Below are 25,153 nucleotides of genomic sequence, written 5' to 3'. Positions count from 1 at the left end.
AACCCTTACAAGAGACGTGTTGTCAGATAATAAAGGGTCAGTGTATTTAATGACCGCTTCAATGAAGGAAATCTTTTGACAGGTGTGTGTTGGATCAAAGTGCTTGATTTCATTCTAAAGCTTAGTAGCTGCTGTCAGGTTATTTGAGTTTTCTGCTATGTTCAGTGGTTTAGTTTTGGCCGCAGGGTGCATCATTTTCAATGAGTTTGTAAAGTGAGAGAAATAGAGAGTGATCAGTGAAAGAAATCCACTAGGTTAGATGAATGACAAATGTGGCTTCTTATCAGAAATCGAACTCATAACATCAAGGAACTTTGTTGCAATTTTGACTAACAGAATGTAAATGGTCAAGTATGAAGGTTAGGAGGAGGTAAAGTACATACTAGAGAAATTACTTCCAGATTGTTACACAAAGATTGTTACTGATTGGGTATTCTTTTTTTTTTTTTTCTTTTTTTTTTTTTACATCTTTTCTGTATTTTCTTTATATTCTCTCAAAATGCATTTTTAATGGTCTGGTATTTGAATAATGTCTAATAGCAAGCATCAGTTGCTTAATGCTGTTATATAAAAAGATTTCAAATAAGGTGTTTATTGTTTAACGCAAAATAATTAAGTGCTGGGGTTTGAGTTTGATGAATGATGCAATTATCTAGAAACTAAAAGCATAAAGTGGCTCAGATGGTTGCATGCTTTATTTATTGATTTGTCTGGAATAGTTTGTAAGATTATTCCAATAGTGTCCATCTGGTCAATTTGCTGCCCAAAAACTTTTTCTAAACCCATCATTGCAGATGATTGCTAATTGATAAACTGCCCTGGAACTGCACATTCTGTTTTAATGGCTGATTTACTTTGTGAGCTGCCAATTTATTTCAGGGCACGGTTGGATGAGATTGCTTTTTTCCTCTGATGTTGATTGTAGGGAGAGAAAAGGGTCAGTTTTATAAATTCATCTGTTTTTACTGCAAATGTGTATTGACTTCTAGTTTGTACTGCCGTTGTTCTGATTGATGATTGAACTGTGAAAAAAAAGACTTAATGCTGTTTGCATTATATCCCGTAGAGCCTATCACACACAAACGCACTTCCCCTGATCATGCTTTATTACAGAGGCAATCCAATGACATTGAACCTCTCAAGAATTTTTCAATTTAATTTAAACTTTAATATAATCACTAGCAATCAATTCCACCCATGAAACAAATATTTTATAGCATCCAGTACATAAAAATGCATAAACTCTCTTTGTACTGGAATAGTATTACTGGTGTCATGTGCTTGTGAATTAAAGAACATTTTTGGTTAATACAAGATAGAGGAGAAACTGAAGAACATGGAAATTGGTTATTACAATCCATGATGTATGCACAGGACCAGAAATCCTGTTGGTGTTGATGCCTACACAAGTATAACAATGTTTGAAATGGTATTGAAATTTTAAACGAAGTAGGTTGATTAACAAGAGGTGAAGGTCTTCCAGTAGAAATTCCGGCAGCCTGCTTTGCGTTCTCGCTGGGAGAGGGGAATCTGCCGAATCACTTCATTACGAGTCTCAAGATCGTCAAAGCTTTCAAGAGCATCTTTCTCCTCAGGTGCCACCGACTCAGAAAGCTGCTTCAGAAGAAGCAGACGAGAGAAATCCTGAAGCTGAAGAGAGAAAAAAACGATGTTTCATAAGCTTTTCACTATCAAAAAGAAAAACAAGACTCTACTTTGAAATTGCTTTGCTTAGACAAGCATGTTATTATTTTCTATATTTACACAGACATTACCTTCACAACTAAGTGCACAGAAATTTTTTTTAAGTTGTAAATAAAGATTATTGGTATATGTTTTACAAAAAAAATACCACTCATTCTTTCAAATTTGAAATTTTGTTCAATGCTTGTTGTTTACTTGCTGTTTATTTGTAATTATTTGTGGTAATTATTAACGATTTCTGAGTGAGGATTGTTTTAAAGCCGTTCTTCAGTGTACAATTATATAACAATTATCACTCAGAAATTGCTTAGAAAATGGTTTATTTATTAACATTAAATATCTACATGAACAATATTTCTTAAATATTTATGTTTCTTAAATATCCGATATAGAGTAATACAGACTAAAATCAAAAGTTGTATCTGTAGTATTTAATGGAAATGAGATAACAGCAGAAATGTATGGTAACACATCACAGTCCATGTCCCATTAATGTTAGTGCATTAGCTAACAATTTTCATCAAAATGAACACTAAATTAAACTGAAATAGAAATTTATTGTAAAACATCCTCCAAAAATTTGTATTAAAAAAAAAAAACATTTTTACAGTGTATTTTTAATTTTTTTTTTAACAGTTTTTGCCATTTTTCTCATTGTACACTGAAAAATAGTGTAGAAACACACTGAGTCAAATATGGAGAAAAGTTGTAAAAATTGTAAAAAGGTTTCTCTCTTACCCCATTCTCCTTGGAATCCACTTCTGAATGTAGCAGCTGGAGCAGCATGTCTCCTCTTGGAGCCGAACTGATGCTGCAAAGCAGCAAAGACATGGACAGAGTCACCAAAACCACCTGTAATGGGGAGAACATCTTCTCAGAACTGTAATCGCTGCCTTTTAGAGGGGTTTAAAGATGACAGGCTTTTATAGGCACCAAAGGTGGGATCCTGGGCTCGATTAGAGAACATGTATTGGTCAAAATTAGTGGTGTGTGGTGGGTGTAGAGGAGCAGGGCTAAAGGGTAAAGAGACATTTTTGCATGGGGAGGGACTCTCAGTCCCAGTAGGAATGATGTTTGATAAGGTCACACTAAGATGTTACTTTAGCATCAGAAGCCTTATCAATTCTGTCATTTGCAACAATATATCATGAAAAAATGGATTGTCTAGACTTAAATATACTCCTTTTTGACAGGTGAAATGTTATTAATTTCAGTGGAAAGGTACTAATGTACTGGTAGGGTGTTAATTATTACAGGGTGATGATGCTGTAACGTTCCGGTAAGGCGTGTGGTGTCACTTGTAATTTGAAGAGCCATGCATTTCTGTGTCTTGTTCTCACTATGAGGTCCTCGTTAGACTAAAGGATTAATGATGCGAAGTGACTCAAATGTTAATAGGTCTGCTTAATCATTATTTCACACCATCTTCCATCTCTGGTGATTTAGTTGACTGCATTGCATATACAGTATACAGCGAGATCCAGAATATGTGATCAAATGTGAGACTCGTTTGTGGATGATATCAATTATGTTTGCAGCTATACGTGACATTAGTCTAAATCCCTCACATAAACCAAGACTTCGAGATCTCAGAGGGCAATTACTCAGACTTGGCCATCTCAATGGGTGGCCATTAACATTTACAAAGGAGAGGTGGGCATGTCAGCGCTATGGGCATCATGCTGGGCATGTAAATCACACCCGTCTCATCCTTGGTTTAATATGCATGAAGTAAATAAGAATGTTTTTTATTTTTCTATCTATCTATCTATCTATCTATCTATCTATCATTGTGCTTTCTTTTGTAATATATTTGTTATATTATTGTTTTCATAATATTTATATTCTGACCTGCAATTTAAGCAAGAAAAAAAGGGCTGCTGAATTAAATTTAGCTTAATAAACAAATGTTGCTGTTACTGTTCTATCATTATTTATTCATTTATTTGTTTATTAAATATTTTCTTTTTATATTTTGACCTGCACTCTGAGCTACATTCAGAGCCTATGTGAAAGGAGCAGAAAAACCCTATATATATATACAGTGTATATATATATATATATATACAGTGTATGTATATATATATATATATATATATATATATATATTATAGAAAAATAAAACTAAATTGTTTATGTGAGTGTGTAATGTATAATAATTTTGTTAAATAATAATAGTACATTTTTTATTATGTTAATAAATTATTATTTCAGTTTTTTTTATACATTTGTATTTACATTTTTTTTAAGCATCTTAGCATATAGGCAAAACATACCACAATGTGAAAAATTAAAATGTCGAAATTTTTTCTGCATCCACTTTACCTATGTATAAAAAAATATTAAAGTTTAATATAAAATAATTTTCACTAAATAGCAGGCAGGTTTGATATAATGATTACAAATACATTGCACTTACATAGTCACATAATTATTTTATTTTACTTATTTTATTTTATTTATCAGTATACACAATCATACAAATATTCCCTAAACAAAGTCTTTTTTACATGCTATTGATCCACAACTGGGTCAAACGCTTTCATTTATTCGCACGTTCAATGAAGACTACATAACTAAAAATCCTAACTTGACCTGACATGACTTGTATTTTGAAGTGTCGCTGTTATCAGTCTGCGCATGCGCTTCTCACAAAGCAGGAAGTATCTGTTCCACACTGACAACAACAGTCCAATCACTGCCCCTTCATTCTGTCCCCATATTTATATTCCTGTAAATTTAAACATATAAGTGACAGTGATGTCTCGAAAAACCAAAAAAGAGGAATATCACCGCTTCTTCACTGTGACAGATCCACGCACACACGAGAAAGGACACACGGAATATAACGTGACAGCAAGGGTTAGTAGCATCAAATCATATCACTGAGAGGAATAATACAGTGTCGTTGTTAACAGTTGACCTCAGATTTCTGAGTATTTTGTTTTGAATGGACTGTTGTGCTGATTTCAGGTATCTTATTTATTAATATTCTAAATAACCAAGATCTTTATCATTTAACTACTCGTCAACTGCTTTGTACACTTTGATAAACTGTGCTTCATAGCTACAAAAACAATATATCAAAATAACTGATCCTCATAGAGAGTGTTAATAACTCTTAGTACAAGGCGTTGTTAATCTGGTTTGCTTCGAAACTCGTGATTTAGAGTCTGGAACGAGGTCACGTGACTTCAGTTTCTCATGCACCAGTCTCCCCCCTTCCTCATTCATGCTTACAATAATCAGACCTTTCAAATCCTCTCCTTTTGGTGTAATGTGCTTTAACTGATCTGTGTCTTTCTCCACAGTTTGTATCAAAGACACAGCCGGCGAATGTTAAAGAGGTATGAATATCCTTGTGTATTTGCATCAAGCTGCATCAAGATGCATCGGGCTCATTGCTGGTTTGATTGGCAGGTTGTGGTGTGGAAGAGGTACTCAGAGCTGAAAAAATTACATGGAGAACTAGCGTACACTCATAGGAACCTGTTCAGACGACTAGAGGAGTTTCCCCCTTTTCCACGAGCACAGGTTTTTGGTAAAGTAAACTGGAATTGCTAAGAAATTATGCTAATAAAATATTTACTGGTTGCGATTTTTTTTTCACATCTAATTTTTTATGTCTTCACTTTTTAAAACTGTTAGTCTGCTTCTTTGTGTTTTGTTTGACATCTCCCACTGCTCTCTATTCTGTGTTATGCAATGTATTTCTCTGTGTCGCTCTCACAGGGCGTTTTGATGAGGCTGTGATTGAAGAGAGGAGGAAAGCAGCTGAGGCCATGCTGCACTTCACTACAAATATCCCTGCTCTGTACAACAGCCCTCAACTCAAAGAGTTCTTCAGGGTAAGACATATACAGACATTAGGAGAAATATACATTTATATCACTTATTCTGTTTGTATTTTTTACTTATCAAGTCTGTACACAACAAGTTTGGGGTTAGCTTGATTTTTTTTAAAAATTATTATTTATTTTTCTTTAAAGAAATTAATACATTTATTCAGCAAGGATGCATTAAACTGATCAAAAGTGACAGTAAAGTATCATAAACCGAAGATTGTGGGGTTCGTACCCCATCCGTGCCTCAAAAAAAAAAAAAAAGTGACCATTAAAAAAGTTTACATTGTTACAGAAAATTCTGTTTTAATACTGGTTCGTTTAATCTATTCAGCATAAGAATCACGAAAAGAAACCAAAATTTTTTCAACATTGATAATTAATAAAGGCACATGTTTAAACTGTGACATAAAAACTGTGAAGCTGTGGTAGACTAAACTAACCAGTATTTATGTGAAAGAATTTTCTATAAAACTGTCACCTTTCATCAGATCTGCATATTAGAATGATTTCTGAAGGATCATGTGACACTAAAGACTGGAGTAATGATGCTGAAAATTCAATAAATAAATTAAATGTGACCCTGGAGCACAAAACCAGTCTTAAGTCGCTGGGGTATATTTTTAGTAATAGCCAAATTATATATATATATTTTTTTTTTTTACGCCAAAAATCATTAGGGTATTAAGTAAAGATTATGTTCCATGAAGATATTTTGTAAAGTTACTACTGTAAATATATCAAAACGTCATTTTTTATTATTAATATGCATTGCTGAGAACTTCATTTGGACAACTTCAAAGGTGATTTTTCCTCATTATTTAGATTTTTTTGCACCTTCAGATTCCAGATTTTCAAATAGTTGCATCTCAGCCAAATATTGTCCGATCCTAACAAACATAGATCAATGGAAAGCTTATTTATTCAGCTTTAAGATGATGTATAAATCTCAATTTGGAACAACATGAGGATGAGTAAATGACAAAATGTTTATTTTTGGTAATCCCGTTGGTTTTTTTTTCTCCTGTCTCAGGGAGGAGACGTGAGAAGACCAATGGAGACAGCTGCCATTTCTCCATCTCTTCCGCCGCCTCTCATTCCCCTTCCTGAGAGGAACGCTGAGCTGTCGGCTGAAGAGGAGACAGGGAGAGAGGATCCTATCCAGGCCCAGGAGCTGGAGTCCAGCCAAAGACTGACCGATCTAACCCAACCTGAAATGGCAGTTGAGGCTCTCAGTGACATGGAAAGCAGCCCCATACAAGAAACACAAACAGAAATACAAGGACTGACAGAAAAAGAGAGAGAGACTGACATCACAACACATAAGACTAATGGCACAGACCAATGCGCTGCTGCTACAGACACTACAACACGTTAGTTTGTTACAGTTATCAATCCTAAAAAGTCCTTTTATTCTGTTTTTATATAATTCATTACAGTTATATAGCGCTTTTCTAGGCACTAAAATATGATTTGCATCTTATTGTTTCATTGCTGCTCTCCATCTTCCAGCTGTCTCACTTGAAATTCCCGGCTCTCCAGTCGACCAATCAGAAGAGTTTGATTCACTGTTTGACTTAGGATTGGATGAACATTCAGACAAGGCCCCGCCTCCGCTTTCAGATACAGACCTCGCTATTTTTGACCCATGTGCCAAAGAAGGTAATGAAGTCTGCACAGTTTAACTCATCATTTCTACATATAACTGGTTTTCTTGTTGTTTTTTAAACTAAACCTCACCCTCATCACCTTACTCAATCTTTCAGATCAACCGTATGGATCACCCAGCCACGCTGAACTCCTGTCCGTTCCTCTAACCGCTCCAGATGGGACGGAGTCTGCTGAAGATGTGAGCTACATGTACCAGGCCAATGAAGAGCTGAATGCTGCCAAGGAACGAGAGCAAGAGGGCGAATACAGTACAGCAGTACAACGATACAGGACGGCTGTTGATATATTTATGAAAGGAGTGCAAGGTAAGAGAAGGAGGCTGTTCTTGATAGTAGACAAACCAACTGCAGTATCCAACAATGCTTGACATGACTTCCATTTCCAGAGTGACTAATGAACTAAAAGTTATAAAGTGTACAAAATTGAGGGTAAAATGCAAAATAGGTACACTACCCTTCAAAATGTTGTGGTCGCTAAGATTTATTAATATTTTTGAAAGAAGTATTTTATGCTTATTTAAGGCTGCATTTATTTGATCCAAAAATACAGTAAAAAAAGGCAGTAATATTGTGAAATGCCATTTATTCCTGTGCATTTTCATCATTACGTCAGTCTTCAGTGTCACGTAATCCTTTAAAAATCATTGTAATATGCTGATTTGGTGCTCAAGAAATATTTCTTATCATTTCTAGTCAGTTGTACTGCTTAATATTTTTGTGGAAACTGTCATTCATATTCTTTAATGAATAGACATAACAAAAGTATTTATTTCATTCCAAAAAGTATTTAAATAAATAAATCATACTCACCCTAAACTTTTGAACGGTAGTGCATGTTTATTTACAACTGGATGCCATTTTATCTATTAATAAAAAATATAAAAAAATAAACACCCCTAGCTCAAGTGAATGCCTGCAGGCAGGTGTGTTGGAAAATATAAGAGAGAAATATGAATCCTGCACATTGCTGTAGCTTGCTAGAACTCCAATATTTAAATACAACACAATGTTTTAATAAGCTGCATGACCAAAACATTGCTGTTTCAATGAATATTGTAATTTTTTTTCTTTTTCTTTTTTATCTAAATAAAAACAAAATTGAAAAACTGGCATATTACATATGCAGATTACAGATCCTAAATCAGCCAAATGCCAGTTTGCTGTTAACACAAGGACGTTAACATGCAATGTATTTTTTTCCCCTCAAAGCGGGAAATGAGCTCTGTTTGGATGCAATACACAATATTTAAATAGTTGGACTAAACTAAACCTCACAGCATCCCTTTGTTCTACCCTTTTTCTCTTCTCTTTCTATTACTCATTCTCTCTCGCTAGGAGATGTAGATTTGAAGAGGAGAGAAGCAGTGAAGAGGAAGATTGCTGAAATCCTAGAGCATGCGGAGAGACTTCTCTCCATACAGACTCCCACTCACGAGCACAATACATAGAGAAACAATTTAAACACACACGCACACATACATACCAACTCAAGCTTCATCAAACCTGGGATACCCAAGCACACTCCCACATACATACTCTCATCAACCTGAGTTTTGACTAACACACACACACACACACACACACACACACATATATTGAAACCACAGTTTCACTTAAGTGCAACTCGCCGGCCACCCACACAGTCAACATACACACACACACACACACACACACACACACACACACACACACACACACACACACTAGACTCCCACACTTACCTTCCCGCTTACTCAGTTACACTTGTAGGATATGTCCATCGGTACTATACTCCCTGCAATGTAAGACCACAACAACAGAGTTTTACTTCATATGACACTATTTTAACTTAATAATCTGATCCTAAGGAACTGGAAATGGCTTTTATTAATCCAGTGGTTGATCTGTTGTGTGTATGAAGTTGTTATGTTATGTAAATGACTGTTTTAATGAAGACATTTCCTTTTCAGTGAATTCTGCCTGTTTTGTAAATTAAAACTAATTTAATATATACATTTTTATTATTAACATGAAATGGCATTTGTGACCTATTTTACTTCCGTAATATGACATTTCAGTATGGAACAGGATGTTCAGTGACTGTGTGTAGTCAAAATGTAGGGAAGGGGTTTGATTCCATCCATTGGGAATTGATTGGATGGTGGGCGTTTCATAATCGAGTTTACAGTCAATTGTAAAATGATACTCCAGTCCTGAAACTGTGCGCTTCATTTTGGGGAGGCTGTCATTATTGGCTATTATTGCTGTAGCATTTATTACATTAGCATTAGCTGGCATTAAATTGCTGCATGTTCTCATACAACAGTAGCTTAAGGAATATGTTACAGGTTCAATACAAGTTGAAACTGTAAAGGAATAGTTCACCAAAAATAAATAAAAATAGCTAAAAATGCACTTACCCTTAAGCCATGCAGATATGAGTTTGTTTCTTCATCAGAAAAGAATTGATGATTTGGATTTAGCAGTACATCACTTGCTCACCAGTAGACTCTCTGCAGTGAATAGGTGCCGTCAGAATGAGAGTTCAAACAACTGATAAAACATCACAAGCAATCCACACGACTCTACTGAAAACTACATCTTTGTTAGAAAAAACAAAACAATCTGTCTGAATCAAGAGAGAAATATGCACTGATCGAGCACTGTTTACAAGCAAAAACTATCTGAAAAACTGTCTGAAACATAAATATGGATTTTGATATGAAAGGACAACAGGTGATGGACTTTTTCACTAAAGGAAGCATTATTTTGGATTACTGACTGGTATTTTGGCTAGTTTAAAGATTAAAAACATCTTGATGGATTTGTTTCTTTCAAACATGCAGCTTTGCACTTCACAAGACATTAATTCATATACTTGAGTCATGTGAATTACTGTATTGTTGTATTACTGGATTATTGTAATATTTTCTCGGCTGTTTGGATTCTCATTCTGACGGCACCCATTCACTGCAAAGGCTCCATTGGTGAGCAAGTTTTGTAATATAAAAAATCACCAAATCAAACAAACTCATTAACATCTTGGATGGCCTGAGGGTGAGTACATTTATAGCAGATTAAATTTTTTGGGTGAACTATTCTTTAACATAATGAATTCAAATGATTCAGTTCATGTCATGTTGACTTGAATGAGTTTGAGTGCAGTTTATTTAACACTCCACCAGATGTCGCTGTTTTGCCTGAACTAGATCAAGACATCAGCGCAGATAAATCTCCATCTCTAGAGCCATCATGTGTCTTGTGCACTTTGGCTCTGTTTCTGGAGTTGGGTAGAAGGGAAGTAACGAGTATAAAGGACACACAAAACAGATTACATAGCAGAAAGAACTAAGGGATGAGCTGAGGATGAGTGTGGATCATCTCTATTGTCAGTGGATGGAAAATTCCCTCTCTTTTCCCTCCTAATGTTGTTTTCTCTCTTTCTCGCTCTCCTGTCGGGCTTGTGTATTTGCTGTTTTGGCTGCCTGGGGAGAATGTGGAATGGAGAGATGTTACCGCACCTGTGTGTGTGTGTATGTGTGTGTGTGTGTGTGAGAGAGAAATGGAGAGAGTGACAAAAAGGAAAACGGGGGGAGATGGAGTGTGTTTGGGCATTAGCATGCTGAGAGTGTCAGCTCTCGATGTCCCTCTCTCCCCCTCTCCATTCCTCATTCTATCTCTCACTCACCAATCCCTCTCTCCTCAGTGTCCATGGCAATTATACCATCAAAACACTCCAGCCAAAGAGGATAATTGCAACCTGAGTACTGCGGAGAGACTGAGAGGGAGAGGGAGTGAGATTGTCTGTGCGCGGGCGCGTTTTCTCACGTCTGTGGTATCTGTGAGAGCGCGAGTCGGGTGCATTTGATTGTGTTCCTGAGGTTCTCCACCGCATTGTGAGAGTCATTTCGGTCAAAGATCAAAGAATATGTTTGCGGTGCTGAGAGGACAAGGACAATCCATTGAAGACATGCACACACTCACAGTTTTAGTGATGTGCATTACCGCAGTCAGTTAGTGAAGCTCAAGGTCAGAGGCGTAAACTCGAAACAGCTTCAGTTTTATCAGAAAGCTGCTGAAACAGTGGCTCGACTGGATCCAGCATCCAGTTTTGTGATGGTTACATTTAGTGATATCTGTGATGCAGGGTGGCTGATATATGCCTATTTAAGCTATAGGTGACTCTCCATAAAATTCACAGGCTCCAAACAATATTTTTAAGTGTATGCTCCAAAAATTGTTAAAAGGCATAGGGTCATTAATATATTTTTTTAAAGCAATTAATACTTTTATTCAGCAAGGATGTTTTAAATTGATCAAAAGTGAGATCAAATGTATTTATGATGTTACAAAATATTCTATTTCAAATAAATGCTGTTCTTTTGAACAACTTTATGTAAGGAGGAAAAAAAATAAGCAGCACAACTGTTTTCAACATTGATAATATAAAAAAAAATAGATTTATTAAGCACTAAATCAGCATGTTAGAATGATTGAAGATCATTAGAGTAATGATGCTGAAAATTCAGCTTTACCATCACAGGAATAAATTACATTTTAAAATATGTTAAAATAGAAAACAGTTCTTTTAAATTGTAATAATATTTTAGTTTTTTTTTTATAATATTACTTTTATTTATTAATTTTATCAAATAAACGCAACATGGAGAGTGTAAGAGATTTATTTAAAAAACATTTAAAAAAATCTTGACAACCTCAAACAAATATGATATAGATTAAACCTATATACATAAACGCTGTTAAAAATATATTAAAAAAATATATTTTTTGTTACAGTACACTGAAAAATGATTTTGAAACACTTTTCACTCAGAAATAAACAAAGATTAACAAAAATTAAACGTTAAATATTGCAGAAGTAAAACCTAAGCAATTATTATGGCAAATTAATGAATGTTAACAAGCTAAACCTTGTTGTAAAGGTGGCTAAAGATATTTTTGAAAACATGATATGCAATATCATGTGCATAAAGTAATTTATTCCATACTGACACTAGTAAAATTACCATTTCTCAGTCATTCTGCGCAGTTATTGTCTTCTAATGTCAAAATATCTCAAATTTGATCAGTCTGCCTGATGTATGCATCTATATAAAATATCCCCTTAAATGCGCTCACATCCTGCATGTGTGGATTTGTCGTCTTTGGTGTTTTTACGTCTATGTGGTACTAATTTCTGAGGACTGGATTCATTATTCTGTCCCTTCAGTTTGAACATCCTCTAGTTCAACTGCAGTTGTCACTCACAGTCTCTCCTCAGTCACCTTGCCCAGGGCTGAATGTGTGAGTGCTCTTTCCTCTCATACACACTTTCCCTCAGAGGCGGCCAATGGGCAAACACTTTGCCTGTCCATCGACCCCCTGAAAAACGTCTATCTCCGCTCCTGCTTTCTCTTTCTCTCTCTCCCTGCTGGAAACCACATTTTCATTCCGTGCATATTACCGACTCATAATGCAATATGTTTGATCGTGACTCATTCAAATGAGACATTTTGATATGTCTCCCACCATTTGAAAGGATCGACATTCGTGTGGCATTTTTAAAACACTGCTCGCAAATGGCTGCGTCCCTTTGGTGTATTTCATAGCTCTTTGTTAGAATTGCTCATGCATTTTAATATTGTTTGCTGTCAGTCATTTGGCTCCAGTTCAAAGGATTCAGTGTGAGAACTACTAATGTAGTTCAAAACCCTTTCGGCCTGACCTTACAAAAGGTGTGTGTATGTTAACAGTGCAAATGGACTGTATTAGTGGATAAGGAATTTAGCAATGCATTTAACACCTGCATTGCACAGTTTTTACAGAGAAATATATACGAGTCAGAAATGAAGCAGACAGAAATCCGTTAGCATTAATGCCACTTGTCAAAGTATGCAGGATTTGTTAATGTCCTGCCTGTACTGTATTTATCCAATATTTATGTTTTCAATTTCAATTACACTTGGATCGCTCTACAGTCGCAAGCACCTTTTATTAATAAGGCTTTGTGTCACATTTCTTGTTTCCATAACAACAGGGTTATTGTGAACAGTTTGGTTGGTTGAGGGGTATTTCAGTGAAGTGGGGGAGAGAGGGAGTGATGGAAACAATGAAAGAGAGAGACAAGGGGTGCTATGAAGAGGAGTGGAGGGACCGATAATCAGCTTTCACACATTGAGGGGTGGAGGAGTCTCTGATTATGAAGAGCTCTGTTGCTGCTTTTTCATTCCGGCCTTTGCATACAGTCTCAAAGGGCTCATGTCTGGGGGAATACGTAATAAAAAAAAAAGTTAATTTAGAACAACAAAAAACAGACCCTTTAGTTCTGAAATATTGTTTATATTATGTATTAGTCAATTATCTACTAACATATTTTTATGCATGCTGGTAGATATTCATAATCTCTCAAAACACTCAATGCTAAGTCAGATGTTTATTCAAGCTTCCTGACAAAAATTGTAATCATATGTTTCCAACATACTACACTCAGTGTTGTTATGATCTGGCTTGTATGTAGCATTAGTCATAATTGTTATTAAAAAGAAAATGTGAAAAAAAAGAATGTGGACAATTCCTATTAGAATTCTATTATTATTTAGAACCTCTCCTAAAGCATTCCGGTGAAAACAAAAAAGAATCCTCCTATAACCAAATGTGACCCTGGACCACAAAACCAGTCTTAAGTCGCTGGTGTATATTTTTAGCAATAGCCCAAAAAATTAAAATAAAACTTTGTATGGGTCAAAATTATAGATTTTTCTTTTATGCCAAAAATAATTAGGATATTAAGTAAAGATCATGTTCCATGTAGATGTTTTGCAAATTTCCTATCGTAAATATATCAAAACTTATTTTTCGATTAGTAATATGCATTTCTAAGAATTCATTTGGACAACTTCAAAGGTGATTTTCTCAGTATTTAGATTTTTTTTGCACCTTCAGATTCCAGATATTCAAATAGTTGTATCTCGGCCAAATCATGTTAGATCCTAATAAACCATATATCAATGGAAAGCTTTCACTTTTCAGATGATATAATTTCGAAAAATTGACACTTAAGACTGGTTTTGTGGTCCAGGGTCAGAAATATGTCATTTTTTTACAGGAATTCTTACATTTTGCATGATCTTTATCAGAAACCTACTATTGTAATAATATCTTTTAAATATTAATTTAAAATAGCTAGAAGAGGATTAAAATTCTGAAAGATTTTCTTTACATTGCTTGTGATATACACTACCGATAAAAAGTTTGTGCACTCTAAAATACAGTGAACACATTAATATTGTTAAAAAGAACTGATTCCTATTTTAATATTTTATAAAAGATAATTTATTCTATTGATGCAAAGCTGGATTTTCAGCATCATTACTTCAGTCTACAGTGTCACATGATCTTTCAGAAATCATTTTAGTATGCTGATTTGCTGCTCAAGAAACATTTATTATTATCAATATTGAAAACGGTTGTGCTGCCCAATTTTTTTAGGGAAACTGGGATCAGGATTTTCTGATGAATAGAAAATTAAAAAGAATAGCTTTTATTTTAAATATAATGTTTTGTAGCAAAATCTTTACTGCTACTTTAGTGTGTCTTCTTTTTAAGAAATAAAATATTATCACTGACCCCAAGCATTGAAGCAGCAGTGTGATAGACATTTTATCCTATTGTGAACATTGTAGTCCTGTGGTGAGTTTTATGTTTCAGAAAATACATGGATCTATTGTGTGTTCTGGTCTAAGAAAATTCTCTCTTTTTAGCATCACTTTCAGTCATAATAACAGTTCCATTTGTTTTACGATTTATCCATTTGATTTATGACTTCAGATGAAACGGAAAGCTTCTTACATTACTTAAATGAGATATATTTCTAATCAATAATTAATTAAAAATATTAGCAATAATTGTAGTAATTTTGGCAGGGAAAAAAGGTCACCATTGTAAATTTACCTTATATGTACTTCAGATAATTTTGTTAAATCAGGTCGTTTTTATTGGTGGACTCTAATAACCAGTAGTTGCCCCACGTGGAGAGTGAGAGAGAAACAGTGAACTCTCTCTCTCTGTGTGTGTGTGTGTGTGTGCGTGTGTGTGTGTGTGTGTGCGCGGAGCAGCGGACATCCCTCCCTCACGCATCGACGCCTACTGGCTGATCACCACGCGATAGAGTGCGCGAGAATGAGAGATGGACAGCGCGAGACGGGAGCGACAGCAATAACAGGAAACTCGGTGGCGCTTTTAACGCTGATACTGCCGGCGACCAGCGGACCCCTCGACAAGACCCAAATAAAACACGACAGGAAAGCGACGGACCGGGGGATGCTTTCTGACTGACTATTTCGTAAGTTTTTAGAATTTTTTTAATTCCTTTTTTATCTTTTGAGACATCTGCGTAGGCTATTTGTTTGTCCATGTCAAATGCGCCTCATCATTATCTGTTAACGAATCTGCGTCGCGCGCACAGAGTTTACAAATGTCCGCTCGTGCGCTCTGCACCGCTATTCGAGCAGAAGCGGTGTATCCGTCTTCATAACCAGAAGAAAACTTTGATGTGAACTCTGCGATTTTATTTACGGCGAGTTGGTTCGTGAGGCTGTAATTAAAGCAAATCAGTTTCTGTAATTTATCCATGAGGGTGTTGTCCTTCCATCTGCTACTTTTTTTTCATGGCAGTTAAACGGCTTTATATTCCAGCAGTAATCTGATGACATCTGTGGCGTTTGTGCCAATGAGGAAAAGGCATAAACGTCAATTTAGGAGAGTAATTTCTTTTAATCTGATTTTAGGATAAATGAGGTTTTATCTATCTGTCTGTCTGTCTGTCTATAAACAAAACTATTTAGTACTAAGGTATGAATTAAGTAAAAATTCAGGTTTAGAGCTTTGAGACTGATAATCTCATTAAAATATTTACTGTCTCACCATCCATATATGTGTGGGAGAGAGAGAGAGAAAAAGAAGGATGAGAGCAATAGAGTCAACAGTCTGAACAAACACAGGGTACAGCTGTCAGCAGATAGATAACGCACACATGCAGAGAGGAAAAAAAGAGGCAATGATGATGCCGATAATAATGAGAGGATTATGAACAATTTTTAAACCGATCCAAATAGCTGCATTTTTTTAGTCTGCCATTATGCATAAATTTTCAGCAAATTGTGCTCTCTTTAAAGATCCTGAAACCATATTTGAATGCAAAAGGCGGCAATGGATTCCCCTTCGGATCGATTTCATCAGCAGCCCTCCCAGATGTGTCCCTTCGAACTGTATCGCAGCTTGCCAGATTCCAACCCCTCAAGCCACAGATTTTCCCCCGGCAGCCTGTCTTCCCACATGCTCTTCTCCCCTCTCATGCACCCCAACAGTGTGTCCCAAAGGTGGGGTAGTTTCCGAAAGCGTCAGGGGTTGTTCCCTGGGCTTCTGGTAGATGATGATGTAAGTGAAGAGGACGTGTTTGGGAAGAGAGAGTTTGCTGTTGGGGCTACGCCATCATTGCAGCGCTGTCCAGGAGAACGGGGACAAGGTTCGGCTACTGAGCCTGGAGACTGGGGGCAGGATTTTGCTAGAGTCAGGAGACTCAGGATGGACTCGGCAGCTAGAAGTGAAGAAGAAATGAGGAGAGAAGGTAAGAGGGGGAGGAAGAGCACTGCTTCGGTTAGAATGGATGAGAGGAAGGCAGCAGAACAAGGGAACAGGAGGGAAAGCAGGGAAGGTAGGAAGCGGCAGCGGCAAGAACTGAAGCTCCAGCTGGAGGAAACTAGAGGGAAACTTCTAGAACTCCAACGCAAGGTGTGGAAAGTGTATGGAGGGCAGGTGGATGACGAGAAAGGAGGAGAGGAAGAACAAGAGAACGGGCCGATCAATCTCGATGAGGTTGCGGAGATGTTTTCCGACAGTGATGATCCGCTCATTGGCAGTGGTTTTTCTCCTCCGCACTGTTCGTCTAAGAAACCCAGTGAAACCAATGGCAATGCCGGGATGTTTCCAGAGACCTCCGTGGACCTGGATTTGGAGTTAAATGGTGATCAGGTGTGGCTGGGATGCAGCCTGATCAGAGGTGAGTGGGAGAGCGCAGAAGGAGGTCAGAAGTTTGCTCAAGCTCTAAAACAGGAGCTGGCAAATGTTGTGGCTCAAGTTATTGACAGAGTTGTCCGTCTCTATGCCGAAACCGACCCCTCAGCAGTCACAATGTCCAATGTTCCCCAAGAAACCAGCATGACGTTAGATCTAAACCCAGACCAGAGGCCAAGACCTCATCTGTCAGAGCAGGTGGAAGCATTGCCACTTCTCACAAAGAGTCCTCAAGACAAGAGGGCCCCTATTGCTCAGAGTGTGCCCAAGGACCTCCTCCTCCCTCGAGCAAATGCTAGCCTCACTCCACTACCCCAGCCTCCTCTCCCGGCACTATTACCTCCTAGGAGCAAAGACCACTTCCTGCCCTCCTATCCCCCAGACAACCCCGTTCCCCTGCCCCTTCTTCACTACACCATGCAGAATCTCTTCGCCCGCTCCCTCTCCAGTTTGCCTCTTCATAAGGACTGCCTGTCTGAATCTTTTATGGACTTTCGTTCACACAACTCTGCGTTCCCACCCCTCCCTTTGCTGGGCCAGCTAGAACCCTCTCCGTCAGATAGAGCGAGAGAAGGGGGGATGAGGGGAGGCGGAGCAGGAGTGGTAGATGGAGGAGATGCAGCACTCTATCTTGCTGCTGGGTCAATATCCTTTTATAAAAATGATGAAAATAGACACACATATATCAATATATATACACTGCAAAAGGTTGGGGTCAGTAAAAGTGTTTTTTTTTTTTTTAATAAGAAAATCAATCTTTTTATTCAACAAGGAAGGATGTATTAAATGTATAATGTAATTCAGTATTTCAAATAAATGCATCAAGGAATCCTGAAGAAAAACATATTCCACAAAAAATATTAAGCAACTGTTTTCAACACGGATAATGATGTTCCTTGAGCAGCAAATCAGTATATTACAATGATGATGATCATGCGACGCTGAAGACTGGAGTCATTTCTGCTGAACATTTAGCCATGTCATTACAGCAATAAGTAACATTTTATTTCAAATAAATGTTAAAATATATTAAAATAGAAAACATTTATTTTAAATTGCAATAACATTTCACAATATTACAGTTTTCCCAGTATTTTTGATTAAATAGCCTTGGTGAGCATGAGACTTCAAAACTTCAAAATTAATAATAATAAAAATAAAATAAAAAAACTGACCCCAAACATTTGAACGGTAGTATACATTTAATGTGTTTGTTTGTTTATTTGTACCAAACATTCCTTAACCATCTACACTCTCAGGAAGGTCTCTCTCCGTGCCACCTGAAGAAAGCCAAACTCATGTTCTTCTACACACGCTACCCCAGCTCCAGCACACTCAAGACATATTTCCCTGATGTCAAAGTGAGCATTATTCCTATCCTGAACACAAAATAGTATAGCTGTGTGTTCATAACCTGCACAAATTATATGGGCTAATGACTTATTGAATGAATTTACACTGACCTATATACAGCAGTGTGGCATGGTATCTTTTTGAAACAATTTGAATCAATTTGAACAATCAGAAATGTCACTACATTTACAATGAATTAATATCAATGGAATTTTTATAAAAATTACCTGTACTGTATTATAATAAAGCTGTATTGGTATCTTGATTGATATTATGCCGGATCTATCTCAGTGTTTCTGTTTTTCTCTACACAGTTCAATCGCTGTGTCACCTCCCAGCTGATTAAGTGGTTCAGTAACTTCCGGGAGTTCTTCTATATCCAGATGGAGCGCTTTGCCCGTCAGGCAGCCAGAGAGGGGCTTGCATCTGCCAGCGAAGGAGCACTCCGCCTGGGCAGAGACACTGAGCTCTTCCGCATTCTCAACATGCACTACAATAAGAGCAATGATTACCAGGTCAGTGTGTGCATGTGCACATGTGTAAAGGCTGTAAAGTGGTGCATGTAACCGTTCAGTAATGTGTAAAAACATCATGCCCATTTACCAGGTTCCAGAGAGGTTTGTGGAAGTGTCTGAAGTGGCCCTGAGGGAGTTTTTCACTGCCATACAGAGTGGTCGGGATGCTGATCCGTGCTGGAAGAAGGCCATCTACAAGATCATCTGTAAATTAGACAGCCCGGTGCCTGACAGCTTCCGTATGCCTGGCTGCCCTACGGACACCTACCGGATGGGTTAAACAGAGTTTATCACTCACACATGCACACACATCCAAACCACATAAAACACTGTGCACGGTTTGATATCATGAGTGTGCACAGAGCAGTTAACAATTAGTGACAAAGAACCAAGAAGGAAATACTAAATTGTTCTGTAAAGATTGAGAACACTGAATAAATGGTTTATTATCATTATGATGCTCAAACGTATTACTTGACTGATGATTCTACTTTAGTCCAGCATTGTTCCAGTTAGCACTGAAAAATGTTTTGATTATATGGAGAAAAAAAATCTAATTTTCTTCGCTGTTACATTAATGCTTATTAATTAATCTGAAAATGCAGGCCTGGCTGTCTTTTGATTATATATATATATATATATATATATATATATATATATATATATATATATATATATATATATATATATATATATATATATATTACTTGTTACTCGTTATACAATGTTGTTGAGTTTCTGTGAACCTGTGGTATCATGTAATAAAATAAGTCGACCCTCCTTGCTGGCAGTCAACGCTACAAATTAGTGCTATAGTATAAATTATAATTGTCAAATGTTTATGCAGACTTACATGTAATACTGTCTGAGTAACCTAAACAACATGAACATTTTATATGCTCTACTGTAAAAGAGTAAGGAGACCTTGGCTCTCAAATAATGAAATTGTGACAGTTACTTACCCTGAAGCTAAGCCCAAACACCTGACAGCTACCACGAGTCTACAGTGGAATGAGCGTCTACTGCAGTCAATTCAGATGGTCAGATATAGATTAGTATTGCCAGTGAAGTAAGGGTCTTGAAAGTAATAAGGTCTTGATATAATCATAGTTAATCTAGTTATACACTAAAATCTAGTTAGGTGTAGGTAAAACAATTTGAACAAAACATTTATGTATTTACTAAAATAAGGTGGTATAGTTATTATCATAAATGTGACCTATTTTGATGCTATACTTAAAAATGCAAGGGGAATGTGGTTCCAACTGATATTTTGTGCGATCACATGATCGTCGTTAACTCATGATGCGTTTTGGGCGCATGAGGGTGTATGCGCGCCCCCGCGGCTGGTTAAAGACATCGTAGCGTTGTTCCACGCGCACTACACGCTATGGCGCTTCCGTGGCCTCTGTTACTGGAGCTGCTGCTGTACGGGAGCTGTTTTATCTGCGGGATCGTCACAGCCGCCTCTGTTACAATCTCACAGGTATCTGCTGTTTGTTATTTCACACATACCTTGGTGATACACGGTGCTCTCGCCCGGAAACAAAATACAAAATGCAAGTTTCAAACTTTGATGACGTTAGCTGAAAGTTTGTTTACAGTTTACAGCTTTGTTTAGTACCGTTCTTTGCTTAGAATGTGTTTTTGATGTTTTCTCTAGCAATATCGACATGCAAAATCATAACTTTCCCCTCTGAAGGTATTTTGTGCTCCTCTCACGAGCTGCCCTTAACATCGTCATAGTCATGTGACTGAAGAAAACAAGACCAGAGATGTTTTTAAAAAAATGTCAAGTGTATTTATCCATGCGTTAGATTAGAAGAACTAATACGGTTTAGAGGTAAAACCCGGAAGTGAAGACAAACTGAGAGTGTGAGAAGTAACTAATCTTCCACTTCTGTCACTTTCTCCGGTTTTTGTGTGTCATGTGACCATCTAAAGAATCTTGGCTTATTAAAGTCAGATGAGCAGAAAAATAGTGTGTAAAAAATGTTTGAAGGAGACTCAGTCGGGTTTCCTGCTAGCATAAGGAGATGAATGAAGGAGAGAGAAAACCCTTAAAGATCATTTTGTCCACCAGGAATGATGGTCTTTATGTAGTACAAGCACATTTCACTAATAAGATATACTTTGGTCTGTTCTTTTTAAAGGCTTAGAAGCACACGTTCCTTGTTTGTTTTTTTAGATAATAGATATGTTTGATAAACTATTATCTAACATAACATTAAACATCAGCATTATCTTTTAAATGCACCAAATGTCTATATTCCACTCCTCAATTTGGACTTTGGGGTAATAAAAATAAAATAATCTTGACAGTTAATTAAATTGATAGTCAGTCTGTTGTTGTAAACTTAATTTGTAAAAAATATTTCCCCATAGAAAATGAAAAAAAAAAAAATACACACATATATATATATATATATATAATCCACTAATTCCAATTTTTTTTTTTAAACCTTTAGCTACGTTATATCTTATTCTTAGGAAGTGTTTACTATGGTCATAACAAGATGCATTTTTGTAACCCAGAATTTTCTCTTTTTTTTCAATTAAACAGGGCAGTTTTGATGGGAAGTGCATGCTGTATGGTTCAGTGCATCTGAACTCCTCATCCATCGCTGTGCTTTCATCCAGTTCTCCCTCCCTTTGTTACTTTGTGTCAGCCATCTCCGTGTGTGTGGCCGTCTTCTGCTTTTCACTCACTCTCTACTGGATCTACATAGCCTGTTTTGACGGAGAAGTGAAAAGGTATGTCCAGGAATACAGTAAAACCAGTTTGGTTCAAGAATGAGAACAGGGGTTATCTGAAGGTACCCACGTTTGTTTTTCTGTTATGTCGTATGCACTAGTATGAATGGATTGCAGGTTGAACTATAAACAGACATGATGCAAACTCGATAAAAATAAGTTGGGGTCAGAGTTTTTTTATTTATTTATATATATATATATTTAAAATTAGTTTATACTTCTATTCCAGTAAGGATGCGTTAAATTGATCAAAAAAGCTGGGAACGACTTAAATAATGTCACAAAAGTTTTTAAATGAAATCTATTTCATAATTTCACTTATAACAAAATGATCAGAATCCCCTTAATGCACCATTAATAATAATAATTTCAAATCAAGTAAAAGATGTTACAGCAGTCCTGTACTGTCAGTGTAAAACCTTGTTCTTTTAATCTGTAAATTACTAATACTCAAATAATTAGTTAAATACATTAAGATAAAAAAATAATAATAATAATAATAGTAACTATTTTTTTCTAAAATGTAATGCAAACATTGTGCAATGTTGTCTGATATCAGAGAGAAAATATGGATGAATATTACCCTTGGCTTGTGTGGAGTCTTCCTCTTCTTCCTCTTGGTGACGGGATGCATCCTGAAAATTGGCCGAGACAGACTGTGTGACTCAGTGATTCAGACAGTGAAGGATATAACCAAGTAAGTGTGAAAGCGAGACCTCAGTAATAGCTTTTGATTATTGCAGGCAGACAGTATTGAACATGATAACAACCATAAATGATTGGAAGGACTCATGAGTGTATCTACACTGTTTTGTGCATTTGTAGGTGTGAAGAAGCACAGAATAAGCCTTGGATGAGCCCTACAAATGGGAGCCAGTTCTACTCCAGACTACACAGTGCAGAGGTACTTGTAGCTACAACCTCCCTTGATCACAAACACAATAGATACTGTAATCATTTTCCATATGTTCATATAGTTTTTTGAATTACTTAGACAATACAAAAATAAAAAAAATGTTTATTTTTTTATTTGTAATTTTGTTGTGTGCTTTGACATTTTTATTATTATTATTTCTTTGTAAAATGTCTTTTTAATTTGTCTAGTTTAAAAAAAACAATTATTCATATTTAGTTGTCTTAGTACATTACGTTTAACTGATTAAAAATGAAAATTGTTGCTTTGGCTATAGTTAAAAATATTATACATTACACACTACTGGTCAAAAAGCTGCATTTATTTAAGAATGCAGTAAAAGCAGTTATATTGTGACACATTGTTACAATTTAAAATAGCGGGCTTCTATTTTAATATACTTACATTTAATTAATTAATTTTAAATGGAGTAATGTAGTATCTTTTTTAGCTGCCAATACTGTAGTCTGTAGTGTTACATACTTCAGAAATCATTCTGTTAAAAAATAAGAGAGAAATTTGACCGATGGCATTTAAAAAAAGAAATAAATAAATATCTTAATCTAAAATATAGAGAAAAAGCTTGATAAAATACCTCATCGTGAAATGATTTTATCATTGGTTATTTATTTATCTGGATAAATGTCTCTAGTTACAATGGCATACAAATGACTTTTTATTATTTGTTCATTTATTTATTTTGGACATCAACTTTAAGAAACTGTTTTTTTTCTCATTTTCAGACCGCAGTATGGGTGAATTTCTTCTTTTGGTTGATCATAGCAGTTCTGGTGCTGATCCAGCGTAACAAAGGGTCAGAAGTCCGGACAGTAGAAGCAGACCCAGCAGTTACTCCTTCTGAAACTGAGCCCTTGTTCAACCCCGCAGGACACTCTAAGTGACCAGAGACACGGCTAATCTATGTCGCTCCACACTAACGCAGTCTATGTGCCACCTGAACACACACACTCACTCACTCACACATACATACGCTCGCCTTGACAATCGCACTGCTGGCTAGCAGTAGGATAGTTGAGCCAAGAGGATTTTGGCAGCGCCAGTATACGGTCTTGATTTTGTTCATGAGCATTGCCAAGGGTTAGTTGCCATGGTTACTGATCTGCGGCTGGCAGCACAGACCTGGCAGGTGATAGTATGCGGTTGCCAGATTGGTGCTGTGACCTGAACTGATTGAGATGCCGCTTTATGTAAAGAGATCAAATCAGACAGCATTGTCAGCGTTTTTATAAGCGGCAAAACAATATAAAAAAATAAACCTGAGGAGCTGATACTTAAATCTTCAAAAAAACAAAAAAAAAGGTTTTATATTTCTATACTACGACTCTCTGGCTAAAACACTTCAAGGGTACATAAGTCAATTAAAAGACTTTTGTATAATAACAACTATTATATTGAACCTAACTGACCTGGAGTCAAACCAAGTTAACCACTGTACTGTGACTTTTAAGCTTTCTTAAGTAAAACCTGCTCTATATCAATGTACAACTTTTTCACCCTCTGCTGTCTGTTTATATGAATTGCTCTGTAAATCCCATTGGACAGTGCTCCTATGCCTATTTTGTGGGCCAGGAATGTCCCATAAGTGACCCCCCCCCCCCCCCCCCCATATTTCACATTTCTCATACTCATAGTCCTTGGCGTCCTTAACATGGGCAAAACTGCTTGAGAGTGTCTTTCCGAGTGTGTTTGGCTATTAATCTTGTGCCCAGTATATGTGTCACTTTTTTAATGGCTTTTCCTGCACACAGCCACGGGAGGTAGGAGTGCGTGCGTGTGTGTGTGTGTTTGGGATGACAGGGACATAAATCCATAATTTGGCCTGTGATGGTATCTGCTTTCCACAGGCGAAGTGCCATATCTGAGGTGCTGCCCACAGCACTAAAGTCCTCAGAAACACAGTGTCCTTGTCCACTAAATGCTTCATCATCATCAAAACATTTCACCTCCTCGTGCAACTTTTTGTACATTTTCATTTAACTTACAACCATTATTTCAGATTTGCTGGTTATGGATTATGCACTGGCGTTTTTTTTAATATAAATACTAAATCTGTTGTATAACCCTCTATGTCAGAGTTTATGGCTACAGTATGTGAACGTTTCAAAGCAATTAAATTTATCAACCAAGAGCTTATGGTCTCACAATATGTCTATGTATTAAAGGTGCATGATAATATCTTTGATATTTTTAGTGTATGGGATTTTATGCCCAGGGATTTCATTCGGCTGCTATATGAAATAAGTATATGAATAATAATAATATTAATAATAATTAAAATATAAGCAAAGAGAAACAATTGCACCTTTTTCCAAAAAGTCTGAGGCAAGATGT

At 36.5% G+C, this 25,153-nt stretch overlaps 4 protein-coding genes across 4 annotated transcripts; 3 read left to right on the top strand and 1 right to left on the bottom strand.

The window, feature by feature from the left end:
• Nucleotides 1–1,184: 1,184 nt before the first annotated feature.
• Nucleotides 1,185–2,590, bottom strand: LOC132096775 (somatostatin-1-like). The gene is made up of 2 exons (XM_059502378.1): nucleotides 2,443–2,590; nucleotides 1,185–1,650 (listed from the first exon to the last, which is right to left on the bottom strand). Exons 1-2 carry the CDS (start codon nucleotides 2,572–2,574, stop codon nucleotides 1,459–1,461), a joined length of 324 nt encoding a protein of 107 aa, XP_059358361.1. The 5' UTR covers nucleotides 2,575–2,590; the 3' UTR covers nucleotides 1,185–1,458.
• A 1,773-nt stretch (nucleotides 2,591–4,363) lies between these two features.
• Nucleotides 4,364–9,230, top strand: LOC132102904 (sorting nexin-15-like). The gene is made up of 8 exons (XM_059507624.1): nucleotides 4,364–4,566; nucleotides 5,016–5,051; nucleotides 5,125–5,245; nucleotides 5,437–5,552; nucleotides 6,580–6,919; nucleotides 7,059–7,208; nucleotides 7,313–7,522; nucleotides 8,552–9,230. Exons 1-8 carry the CDS (start codon nucleotides 4,465–4,467, stop codon nucleotides 8,662–8,664), a joined length of 1,188 nt encoding a protein of 395 aa, XP_059363607.1. The 5' UTR covers nucleotides 4,364–4,464; the 3' UTR covers nucleotides 8,665–9,230.
• A 6,129-nt stretch (nucleotides 9,231–15,359) lies between these two features.
• On the top strand, nucleotides 15,360–19,589 carry prox3 (prospero homeobox 3). The gene is made up of 5 exons (XM_059507615.1): nucleotides 15,360–15,536; nucleotides 16,369–17,911; nucleotides 18,520–18,627; nucleotides 18,934–19,134; nucleotides 19,226–19,589. Exons 2-5 carry the CDS (start codon nucleotides 16,388–16,390, stop codon nucleotides 19,412–19,414), a joined length of 2,022 nt encoding a protein of 673 aa, XP_059363598.1. The 5' UTR covers nucleotides 15,360–15,536; nucleotides 16,369–16,387; the 3' UTR covers nucleotides 19,415–19,589.
• An 872-nt stretch (nucleotides 19,590–20,461) lies between these two features.
• Nucleotides 20,462–24,950, top strand: tmem179ba (transmembrane protein 179Ba). Its single transcript, XM_059507602.1, has 5 exons — nucleotides 20,462–20,620; nucleotides 21,698–21,888; nucleotides 22,448–22,585; nucleotides 22,714–22,792; nucleotides 23,545–24,950. Exons 1-5 carry the CDS (start codon nucleotides 20,525–20,527, stop codon nucleotides 23,701–23,703), a joined length of 663 nt encoding a protein of 220 aa, XP_059363585.1. The 5' UTR covers nucleotides 20,462–20,524; the 3' UTR covers nucleotides 23,704–24,950.
• The last annotated feature ends 203 nt before the right edge of the window (nucleotides 24,951–25,153 follow it).

Source organism: Carassius carassius, chromosome 2 (assembly GCF_963082965.1).
Source record: "Carassius carassius chromosome 2, fCarCar2.1, whole genome shotgun sequence".
NCBI lineage: Eukaryota > Metazoa > Chordata > Actinopteri > Cypriniformes > Cyprinidae > Carassius > Carassius carassius.
The sequence above is the reverse complement of the archived record's forward strand: the minus strand, read 5'-3'. Positions and strand labels throughout refer to the sequence as shown.